General features: G+C 42.4%; 1 protein-coding gene across 1 annotated transcript in view; it reads right to left on the bottom strand.

The window, feature by feature from the left end:
* Nucleotides 1-12,162, bottom strand: part of Cdkl5 (cyclin dependent kinase like 5) — a 195,576-nt gene that overhangs the window by 51,841 nt on the left and 131,573 nt on the right. The window contains exons 5-6 of the mRNA XM_041642398.1: nucleotides 9,161-9,297; nucleotides 1,409-1,529 (exon numbers count right to left, since the gene is read on the bottom strand). Of these exons, the coding sequence (XP_041498332.1) occupies nucleotides 1,409-1,529; nucleotides 9,161-9,297 (258 nt within the window). The remainder of the gene's footprint in view (nucleotides 1-1,408; nucleotides 1,530-9,160; nucleotides 9,298-12,162) is intronic.

The raw sequence follows: 12,162 nt of genomic DNA, 5'->3' as shown, positions 1-12,162 counted from the left end.
CACAACTAACAGTCAAGACTGCCATGTTTTCCCCAATAGATCATGTAAAGATGTGATAAGAGTTGAGGAGCAGAAATGTCAGAAAATGAAGTTGAACTATTCCACTGAGAGGCACCATACAATCCTATTTGTTGACATAGGATCTCATGTATCTCAGACTGGCCTCCAACGCCTATGTAGTCAAAGATGGCATTGAATTCCCCATCCTCCCAAACACTGAGAATACAGGTATATACCACCATGCCCAGCTACAACTGAATTACCATCTATATTACGTGGAAGAGATGAAAATAAGGTGATTATAGAGGGAGTGGAATTGAAAGATTTCCCAGTCATGGGATTGTGGTTTCCGATCCTGGAGAGCGAACCAAAGGCTAGTGGAGCACTCTAGCATTTACAGCCCCGGCTCAGAGTCATACTTCCTATCACTTAATCAAATCACAGTCCTATAATGGAAATACACTTAACTCAGCTCCTCATTAATATCCAAAAGTTATCACAGGCTGGTTTTCAACCATTACCTAAGACACTAGATGGCCAGTTGACCTATACATCCATGATGTATACAGTCTTGATAATAGGGTAACTAGTACGAGAGTCAAATGGTAGAAGTTGGAAATCTTCAGTTATTCTTAAAAGTAAGACTATTTTAAAGGTAATTATCCTTGTCCATTTGTACAGATAAATTTAGTATAATAATAATTAACAATAATACAAAGAAAAGAAGTAGATATGCCAACATTTTCTGATAAACATTTTAGCTTCATTATTATGATCCAACTGGGTCCATTGCTATAAGCTTTCCGGGTGTAAGTGAGATTATTAGAAAACGAATATTAGTCAAAATGACACGAAGCAAGTAATTTCCCTTATTGCTGAAACCACTGACTTTGTCGTGCTAAAGAAAAAGTGATATAGTTTAGAGAAGTATAATCATGGCCATGCAAGACCTATAGACAAGGGGCACTTTTCACCAGTAGGGAGCAGAAATCAGCAGGCAAAGATGTGTACTAGAGATTCCTGGCCTAAGATGGAATGAAAAGAAAGCTGTACTGGCGGGTCGGTGACTTAAAACCACTTATAATCTGAGTTGGCTCACAGGCCCTGGTCTACCTGTAAGACACAAAGGCTATGGAAATTGTCTAGCTGCCTCTTTGATTCCACCCAGAAAAAGCTTCGAATTTTGCATCTGCCGACTCATTAGTATTGCTACAGTCACAGCAGACTTGGTAATACAAATAGAGATAGCACCACAATATCCAAAATAAACCTGTACGCTGCCCTTTGGTGGGTATAGAGCAAAGGGCTTCTCATATGTTTACTTTCAAAACAGAAATGGTCTTAAAACAGTCCATCTTTAACTAGCCAATTGATTTAGTAGTCTCCATGTCAAGAGTCCCACACTCACCTCTATGGACTATGTCATTCTTGTGGCACCAGTGAATAGCTTTAATTAGTTGGTAGATGTAGCTTTTCACTTTTTCAGGTGGAACTCCATTTGGCATTTCTTCCAGCAATTCAAGCATATTCTAAAAGTAAATACAGAGTCATTTAGCTTCAAAATTAAGCAAACCTATCAATTATGTAACAAATAATCTATAGCACCTTACATAAGGATTCATCCAATGTAAAAAGCATGCATTTTTCATTTTGTAGTTAATATTCAACTTAGTTTGTGGTGGATCAGGATAGTGCATTAAATAAAAGTTCTCCTTTAAGAGAAATTATTTTTTTAAAAAATCCTTCCTGCTGCCTCCAATTCTAAGAGTGGGGAGGGAGAAAGAAAGAGGGAAGGGTGAGAAAGAACGAGAAGAATGATTAGATTTACACATTTGGTATAAAAATTGAAACAGGCTAGAAAATACCATTGAGGGCCAGTGGGATTGCTCAGCAGATAAAGACACTCACTGCTTAACTGATGCAAACCTGACAACCTAAATTTGATCCTGAAACTCTCGTAAAGATGGAAGGTGACAACTAACTCCACAAAATAAATTTTCCTTTGGCCTGCACATGTGCACTTTGGCATGGTTCCTCCCCACATAAATGAAATAAAAAATTTAAAGACAAAAATATCGTTAAAGAAGCACATAAAGCCCAGACAATTCAAAACTGTCAATCTGATGTCAGAGACTATTTTGCACAAAGTTCATGCAAAATTTTCTGGTAAATCAGATATTGCAGTGCATGTCTGTCACCCCAGCACTTAGAAGACATTACATAATAAGACCCTGTTTCCAAAAACGCCAGAAATGCTAAGCCTAAACTTAGCTAGCCTCCATTGTATTACCACATTAGCCAAAGATTCTCAGTTTCTTCTGCAAAACACAACCAAGAGGGTTCACAGCACACCTTAGCCTATTGTTTGAAGGTACCCACATAGAGAAACAGCTTACAAAGGGAAACCTGGGATACACAGAGGCTCAGATGCTGCTCACAGGCTCAGGAAATCACATCAGCTTCATGACAGTGCTCAGCTGTTTGCCTTTTTCACGATTGGCATGTACACTGATGGTACACAGCAACAATGGATAAATTGCTAGAACACTAATAGGAATGAAAACAATGGAATTTTCAATTCAACTGACCCTGGACATTCTATTAAATTAAATTAATGCTATTAAACTATTAAACAAAAAAAAAGCAGTTAGCTAAAGATGTCCTTGATGAAGCAGTAGAAAAGCACTGCTTTTATGAAATTTTATTGTACATGTTGTAACGATTAAGTTTTGATTGTCAAATTGGCACAATGGAAAGGGGGTGTCAATGAGGGATTGACCTATGAGCAGGTGTGGGGGGATTGTCAATAACTGCCTTCAGTGATGTAGAAAGACCCAGCTTGAAAGTGTGTGCACTGTTCCTTGGTTTGGAGCTCTGAAGTGTAGAAAAAGTACAGAAAAGCTAGCTGAGAACTTAGCTATGCATTAGAATGCATGCATGCATTCATTTCTCTTTGATCATGTTTGTGGATATGATATGACTAGTTGCGTCAAGCTCTGGGTGTTGTGAGTTCCCTCCACTGGCAGACTATAACATGGACCTGTAAGCTAAAATAAACCCTTCTTCTCTAAGTTGCTTTCTTTTCAGGGTATGCTGCCGCAGCAACATAAATGAAATTAAAACATGTCTTTTTAACATTCGACATGTCAACTGAAGAATCTACACAAAGCACTTCTGCTGCACACATGCCATCTGAACCGCGGCCGTCCTCACCGCATGCTGAGATGCATCTGAACCACAGCTGTCCTCACTGCACGCTGAAATGCATCGAACCACAGCTGTTCTCATTGGATGCTGAGATGCATCTGAACCACAGCTGCCCTCACTGCATGCTGAGATGCATCTGAACCCCAGCTGTCTTCACTGGATGCTGAGATGCATCTGAACCACAGCTGTCTTCACTGGATGCTGAGATGCATCTGAACCACAGCTGTCTTCACTGGATGCTGAGATGCATCTGAACCACAGCTGTCCTCACCGCATGCTGAGATGCATCTGAACCACAGCTGTCCTCACTGCACGCTGAAATGCATCGAACCACAGCTGTTCTCATTGGATGCTGAGATGCATCTGAACCACAGCTGCCCTCACTGCATGCTGAGATGCATCTGAACCCCAGCTGTCTTCACTGGATGCTGAGATGCATCTGAACCACAGCTGTCTTCACTGGATGCTGAGATGCATCTGAACCACAGCTGTCTTCACTGGATGCTGAGATGCATCTGAACCACAGCTGTCCTCACCGCATGCTGAGATGCATCTGAACCACAGCTGTCCTCACTGCACGCTGAAATGCATCGAACCACAGCTGTTCTCATTGGATGCTGAGATGCATCTGAACCACAGCTGCCCTCACTGCATGCTGAGATGCATCTGAACCCCAGCTGTCTTCACTGGATGCTGAGATGCATCTGAACCACAGCTGTCTTCACTGGATGCTGAGATGCATCTGAACCACAGCTGTCTTCACTGGATGCTGAGATGCATCTGAACCACAGCTGTCCTCACCGCATGCTGAGATGCATCTGAACCACAGCTGTCCTCACTGCACGCTGAAATGCATCGAACCACAGCTGTTCTCATTGGATGCTGAGATGCATCTGAACCACAGCTGCCCTCACTGCATGCTGAGATGCATCTGAACCCCAGCTGTCTTCACTGGATGCTGAGATGCATCTGAACCACAGCTGTCTTCACTGGATGCTGAGATGCATCTGAACCACAGCTGTCTTCACTGGATGCTGAGATGCATCTGAACCACAGCTGTCCTCACCGCATGCTGAGATGCATCTGAACCACAGCTGTCCTCACTGCACGCTGAAATGCATCGAACCACAGCTGTTCTCATTGGATGCTGAGATGCATCTGAACCACAGCTGCCCTCACTGCATGCTGAGATGCATCTGAACCCCAGCTGTCTTCACTGGATGCTGAGATGCATCTGAACCACAGCTGTCTTCACTGGATGCTGAGATGCATCTGAACCACAGCTGTCTTCACTGGATGCTGAGATGCATCTGAACCACAGCTGTCCTCACCGCATGCTGAGATGCATCTGAACCACAGCTGTCCTCACTGCACGCTGAAATGCATCGAACCACAGCTGTTCTCATTGGATGCTGAGATGCATCTGAACCACAGCTGCCCTCACTGCATGCTGAGATGCATCTGAACCCCAGCTGTCTTCACTGGATGCTGAGATGCATCTGAACCACAGCTGTCTTCACTGGATGCTGAGATGCATCTGAACCACAGCTGTCTTCACTGGATGCTGAGATGCATCTGAACCACAGCTGTCCTCACCGCATGCTGAGATGCATCTGAACCACAGCTGTCCTCACTGCACGCTGAAATGCATCGAACCACAGCTGTTCTCATTGGATGCTGAGATGCATCTGAACCACAGCTGCCCTCACTGCATGCTGAGATGCATCTGAACCCCAGCTGTCTTCACTGGATGCTGAGATGCATCTGAACCACAGCTGTCTTCACTGGATGCTGAGATGCATCTGAACCACAGCTGTCTTCACTGGATGCTGAGATGCATCTGAACCACAGCTGTCCTCACCGCATGCTGAGATGCATCTGAACCACAGCTGTCCTCACTGCACGCTGAAATGCATCGAACCACAGCTGTTCTCATTGGATGCTGAGATGCATCTGAACCACAGCTGCCCTCACTGCATGCTGAGATGCATCTGAACCCCAGCTGTCTTCACTGGATGCTGAGATGCATCTGAACCACAGCTGTCTTCACTGGATGCTGAGATGCATCTGAACCACAGCTGTCTTCACTGGATGCTGAGATGCATCTGAACCACAGCTGTCTTCACTGGATGCTGAGATGCATCTGAACCACAGCTGCCCTCACTGCATGCTGAGATGCATCTGAACCACAGCTGTCTTCACTGGATGCTGAGATGCATCTGAACCACAGCTGTCTTCACTGGATGCTGAGATGCATCTGAACCACAGCTGTCCTCACTGCACGCTGAAATGCATCGAACCACAGCTGTTCTCATTGGATGCTGAGATGCATCTGAACCACAGCTGCCCTCACTGCATGCTGAGATGCATCTGAACCCCAGCTGTCTTCACTGGATGCTGAGATGCATCTGAACCACAGCTGTCTTCACTGGATGCTGAGATGCATCTGAACCACAGCTGTCTTCACTGGATGCTGAGATGCATCTGAACCACAGCTGTCCTCACCGCATGCTGAGATGCATCTGAACCACAGCTGTCCTCACTGCACGCTGAAATGCATCGAACCACAGCTGTTCTCATTGGATGCTGAGATGCATCTGAACCACAGCTGCCCTCACTGCATGCTGAGATGCATCTGAACCCCAGCTGTCTTCACTGGATGCTGAGATGCATCTGAACCACAGCTGTCTTCACTGGATGCTGAGATGCATCTGAACCACAGCTGTCTTCACTGGATGCTGAGATGCATCTGAACCACAGCTGTCTTCACTGGATGCTGAGATGCATCTGAACCACAGCTGCCCTCACTGCATGCTGAGATGCATCTGAACCACAGCTGCCCTCACTGCATGCTGAGATGCATCTGAACCCCAGCTGTCTTCACTGGATGCTGAGATGCATCTGAACCACAGCTGTCTTCACTGCATGCTGAGATGCATCTGAACCATGGCTGTCCTCACTGGGAGCTGAGTGCACGTGCAGGCTGCACTAGCCACGTTTTGTGCTGTACCATTTTCTATCTTAAAGAACAACTGAAATGCAAGCCACTTGTGTTAACATTATTGAGTTTGTTGTTGATTTTGTTTTATTTTTGCATTGCTAGCTAAGCGCTCTACCAGTGAGCTCTTACTCTAGCCCCAAACAGTTTTACAATGCTCAGTTCTGTCTAATATGAGAAACACTACTAGATAAAACCCACATAAAAGTTGTGAAGGCTCTCAACAATCTTAACATCATTAAATATCATTATCAACCATTGAAATAATGTTTCTTTAAAAAGAGAGCTGCTGCACATATGAAAATCATGTTTATAATAGTTTGGAAATACCTAACAAAAGAGAGCCACAAAATGCGGTACTGTCTAGTCAATGGTGACAGACACGCAGAAGCACGGGTAAGGAACAGGTGCTGGCAGCTGATAATCATAAATACTGACAGCCTCTGCATGGAGATTGCTCTTTAGTCTTGTGCCCTTGCTTCCATTTAAAGATGCATTGATGGGTATGCTGTATGCAACAAAGACCAGTCAGAACTTTAATCAGAAGATCAATATGCAGAACACCTCAACCTACCTCTGTAGAGGATTCAATGTATAATTATGGTTTCAGTTAAAAATGTCGAAAGAATGCTTGTAGCTTAAAAAAAAATCTCTATGCGAATTGCCTTTTTTCCAACTAACAAATACACAGGAGATGCCAAGAACAAGGAGGCATAGGAGAGCTGAAGAGTACAGAAAAGATGGTTATCTCTCAGTTGGTGTTTTACTCACGCTTCCTAAGCAGCAGATACTATCACTCTCCACAGCCATTTTTCCTTACTCTGTAGGGAATACAATTTTCAACAACAGACTCAGATACTCTGAATGCTGAGTACATTTCCTTTCTGCCTTGCAGCAAGTGTGACCCATGAAACTCTATACTAGCTGATAGGATGTGACAGCTGACACTAAAGACCAGGGAGCGGAGCTTGCCCTTCAGTCCTGCGCTATCTCCCGTTGTATATATTTCTGAGGAACAAAGAGATTCCCATTTTGTTTAGGGCATTGTAATTGTGGGTCTGAGCTAAGGACTCCCTATCCTGTTTGAGCATCTTTCTCTATGCTCCCCAGACTCACTGTAGATTGCCAGGTCCTGCCGCTGGTGGGCAGGTGTAAAGGTTAACTTCCATCCAAGAATCACAGGGGCAGGAAAGAAGGCCAAGCCTCAGTGTCAGAAGATTGTAATATTGGTCACAGCACTGTCTCTTGGGAGCAGAGCGAGCTCAAGCATGTCAAATTGCTTCTCCCAGAGAGAAAACAGATATGCAGAAGAGATATCTCTATTTGATATACTAAATTGTTATTTATTGTAAATCACCACCATGAACATAACACAAATAAAAAAAGTGAGACTGAAATACCAGATGTGTCAAATTTCATTATTGGGCAGTGAAAGGTGAAGACTGAACAAGTATTTGTGATAACTAGAAAATAAACAATCTGTTTTTCTGTTATCCTAGGACAGCAATATTTTTCTTAAAACAAAAAAATCTTTAGTTTTATTTACATAAAGAAATACCAAACTAACACAGAAAAAGATTTGGGGAAAATAACATATAATAACTGATTTAAAATGACAGAGCCTTCGCTGGGGATATTAACCACAGTTAATGGTAGGCCCCATGCCCAGCAGTAGATGGCCAACACAAAACAAACTCAATGATATTTTTGTAGACTTTTTGTCTCATATTGCTTTTTGTTTGGCCATTCTTTATCTTGCTAGTCACTTGTTTAGATATTACGACTTCCAATTTTATGTTTTTATGGATCTTGTTTTTGTGTATGTGTGCACATTTCTTCTTTTTTTGAATTCTATTTCTGTTGTTGTCATTTGCCTGTTTTTTTTTCTAGAGAGAGAAAAAAAAGAAGGGGCATAGAGTTGGGTAGTTCAGGAGGTGGGGAGCAGTTGGATGAAGTTGGGGAAGGGAAAAACCATGATCAGATCATATATGAAAAATACTTTTCAATAAAAATAAATATTAAAATAAAATGATAGTCTTGCATATTTTAAATGATGCTAATAAGAATTAGTTTCTATGGCTTATTTCAAAAAATACGTTGTAAATGCTGAATGAACTCAAAGTCACATTAACAGGTCAGGTCTTCCTGAAAACATTGCTTTCTTGTCACTTATGTCACAATGAACACCAGGGAATTGACCTACTAGCAAACGGCAGCCTCTCCAGTGTTAGGAAACAGCCCATGAACTGCTCATCAGCCGCCTTCCCACACAGCAGCCAAACCTTTAACAGGCTCCTCTGTTTCCAGTTTCTCCTACTGTAATCAGTTGAAACCAACCAACTCCTCGTTCAGTTGCTCTCTAAGAAACTTGGAGACAGCTAACCTTTTGCCCTTAGGTCACAATAGTAAACCATTCAGTCATGAGTTAACCTTCTTTACAAAGTATTACTAGTGATCTTTAGAGCAGCTTAGGCCTTCCTTTACAAGTCCCTCAAGAAAGCCAGGCTACTGGCAGTGCACAAAACACTGCGTCTGCTTTGCTCATCCATTATCCTAGGTCTGACCGCAGGATCCAGCTCCTGCTTGCATGGACCTGATGTGACGTGTGCCTCTACCATCCTTTTTCAAACTGTCCACTCACTTATTTCACCTGCAGAGCTTTTTGTTCATGTTAAATTGAAAAAAAAATTAAGCTGAAAACCGCTTGTACACAGATTCTAACTTCAGAAGCTGCACCACTATGCTGTTTAAACTTAAGATCATCTGAATGCTTCTACATTGTACAAAATCGCTAAATCTACTTTAGAACATCTAGTGGCTGTGAGAGATAGTTTCATTTTTAAGACCCTAAGATTATCAATACACAGATAGGTCATACTAATTTATCCTACTTTCTTCAGTAGTGTCAAAAACAAAAGACAAAGTGAATCTGCACATTGGTAACTCATGACTTACTTTCTCAACATATTCAAACACCAGGTACAGCTTCCCTCTCCGGCGAAAGGCTTCCTTCAGCTCCACGATGTTTTCCTGCTTGAGAGTGCGAAGCATTTTAAGCTCTCGTAAAGTCGTTTCCTTGACTTCTTCATTTTCTGGAATGCAGGCAAATACATTAAAGCTTTCAAAGCTACCATTCAAAGAATTTTAAGAGCACTGACATCTTCTATATAAAAAGTCCACAGATTAAAAAAAAAAGAAGTCCACAGATAGAATATTAACACATTTTCTTGGCGAGACAAGGAAAATAAGAAACTTAAAGAAAAGACTGAGTTGGATCTTTTGGTGCACACATGTATTCCCAGCACTTAGGAGGCTGAGGTTGGAGGATGGTAAGTTCCAGGCCAGCCTGGTTTATGTGGTACCAAAAAAAGCCCAAAACAACAAAGAAAAGGCTTCCTTGAACAGCTCAAACCCATTTTTTTTTTTTGCTCGCATTTTCTTTTTGTTGTACCAAATCAGAGATTTATAGACATGGCACACAAATTTATCATTATTTTAGGCCAAACATTCTGTATTGGGGAAGAAAATGTTTAAAATGGTTATGAGAGTCAACCTTATCAGTGTACAGAGGAGACTCTGTGTCCAGTACATGTAGCAGTTGATATCTTAAGGCTGGCTTCAAGTTTTAGCTTATAAGAGTATTTTATTCTTTAGGCTGCTTGTGAATCACCTCAGTGAGCACAGGTTGTACATCAGGCATTCACGACACAGTTCATGGCCAAATCACAGGGTATTCTTAAGAGTGTCTTATTTCTCTCAACAGCAGCTGTTGTGGGTTCCTGCTGTCTTCCCATGGCATGTCCATCTGTCCATCCCAGATGGTGTAGCTGTTCTGGGATGGAGAACTGATGCTGTACCAGTATCTGCCCTTCCATACCATCAACTTCACTTGTGATAACCTTCACAGACATGGAGGAAGGACAGAAGTCACATTAGTGGTAATGGATTAATGGGTAGGCAATCAGGGAGCTAATATTTCACTTTAAATATATGCTTATGATAGCTTCAGAAGTGACTGGGATATTCTAAGTATTGTGTTTTCAATATGTATGTTCAAGAATACAGGTTCATAATCCCCAAATCCCTACATGGAAAACTGAGCCTCTTCTATGTTTGTGACAAATTCATTCAAAAGTAAAACGGAATTGATATGAGACTCTTTATGGTATTTGTTTAATCCATTTAATATGAATATTCATAGTCTAGGCTATAGAAATATGCCTTGATTACAGGGTGTTATGTAGCATGCCATATTTCCATTCTAAAACTTCCAAATTATGAATTCAAAAAACCGCATTTGGCCTCAAGGCTTTGGTTAGGAGCCAGCAGCCAAATTTGTGAGATTATGCTGTGGGGACCTCAATTTCAGGCATGTCTTTAAGTCTGAAGAGAAAGGAACTGAAATTTCAGGACAGGGACAAGAAAACCTATGGCTTTCAGGAAGACACACTGTGTACACAAGGCAGCAGAGAGGGGAAAAGCTGGCTGAGGGCTGTGATGGAGACAGGGAAAGATTCTAAGTGCAGAAAGAAGAGTGATTATCAGCTGATTTTCTGTTCAGCTCCTTACCCAGGCCTTTTCCAAAATGTGTTTTAAGAAGAGGCTAATAGAAACAGGGCTTTGTCGAACTGGTGAACCTGTGACAATCAGGAAACGTGAAGCCAATACTTCGTTGTGACCTGGTTATGTAAGTGAGGAAACTGTTGGAGCTTGCTGGAATGCAGGTTAGTAAGGGACACGGATGCCGCCTGGGCAGAAAGAAGCAGTGGCACTAGAGAAAGCCAACAGTGGCAGAGCAGTATCCTGACTGAAGAATTGGATAGTGAATCACACACAACAGGAAGGGTAGGAGAGACACAATTGGGAACTTGCCGAATTGGGAAGCAGCAAAGGCTAGCTGTTGGCTAAGTCCGTGATCCTCATTACTGTTAAGTACTACAGTAGCCCCAGCCACTGAGACCTGGGGACAGCCTCTAGCCTCCACGAGAAACTTAATCAGGCTCTCCAATTTCATGTTCTCCTCGCCTTAGTCTTTTAGTTGCCCAAACAGTCCTAACTTTTGTTAGCATGCGGCCATTTCATCTGCTCTCTGGGCCCAGAATGTTCAGTCTTCTACCCTGGTTCTTGACAGTGCTGGTTCTTTGAGGGTTTTTAGTAGAATTTCATTCCTCAAGAGGATTTCCCAGATCCTCAAGTAAGATGACTCCTCAGGCTACCATTCTGTATCACTATATGGAGGGCTTTCTTCTCACAGACCAGTTCACCAATTTTCTTAAGAGTGTCTTATTTCTCTCAACAGCAGTTGATACAAGTGGACTATCCCTGACCTGGAATGCTTATGACCAAGAAGTATTTCAAATTTTAGGTATTTTTGATGTGTGTATGTGTGGTGTATGTCTGTGTCTGTGTCGTGGTGTGTGTGTGTGTGTGGTGTATGTCTGTGTCTGTGTCGTGGTGTGTGTGTAATAAGATTTCTTAGGATTTGGACTCAAATGCAAATACAGAATTCATTTATGTTTTATATACCTGTATCCTGAATGCAACTTTATACCATGTTTTCAGTGTGCTTATGTTTGACTGCAACATATCATATGAGTTTAAGTATGCCATTTCCCACTTACAGCACCAGTCAAGCATCAATGAGTTGTAAATCTGAATACATTTCACATTTAACGTTTTGGGACTGAGACTGCTCAACATGCTACCATTTGCTTACTGATAAAGCTCTTCTGTCCAATATACATTCAACTTTGCGGAACTGTGAACAATGAGAACTTCCTAGCGTAAATGCTCAAGCTAGCTCTGTGAGGAGATCTTTGAGCATATATGCCTAGCTCTCCCGAATTTCAGATGTGGGAAGTAGGGAAGAGATGGCCAACAATTGTCCACTCAATCTTGAGTAGAGTGCTTTCGGCTTTTCTTTGGAGGATTTTGAAAGGGCTGCTTGTGAGGTACTG

This window comes from Microtus oregoni, unplaced genomic scaffold, assembly GCF_018167655.1.
Source record: "Microtus oregoni isolate MIOR12 unplaced genomic scaffold, Mior012 000074F_003, whole genome shotgun sequence".
NCBI classification, from domain to species: domain Eukaryota; kingdom Metazoa; phylum Chordata; class Mammalia; order Rodentia; family Cricetidae; genus Microtus; species Microtus oregoni.
This window is presented reverse-complemented; position numbering and strand designations above follow the sequence as displayed.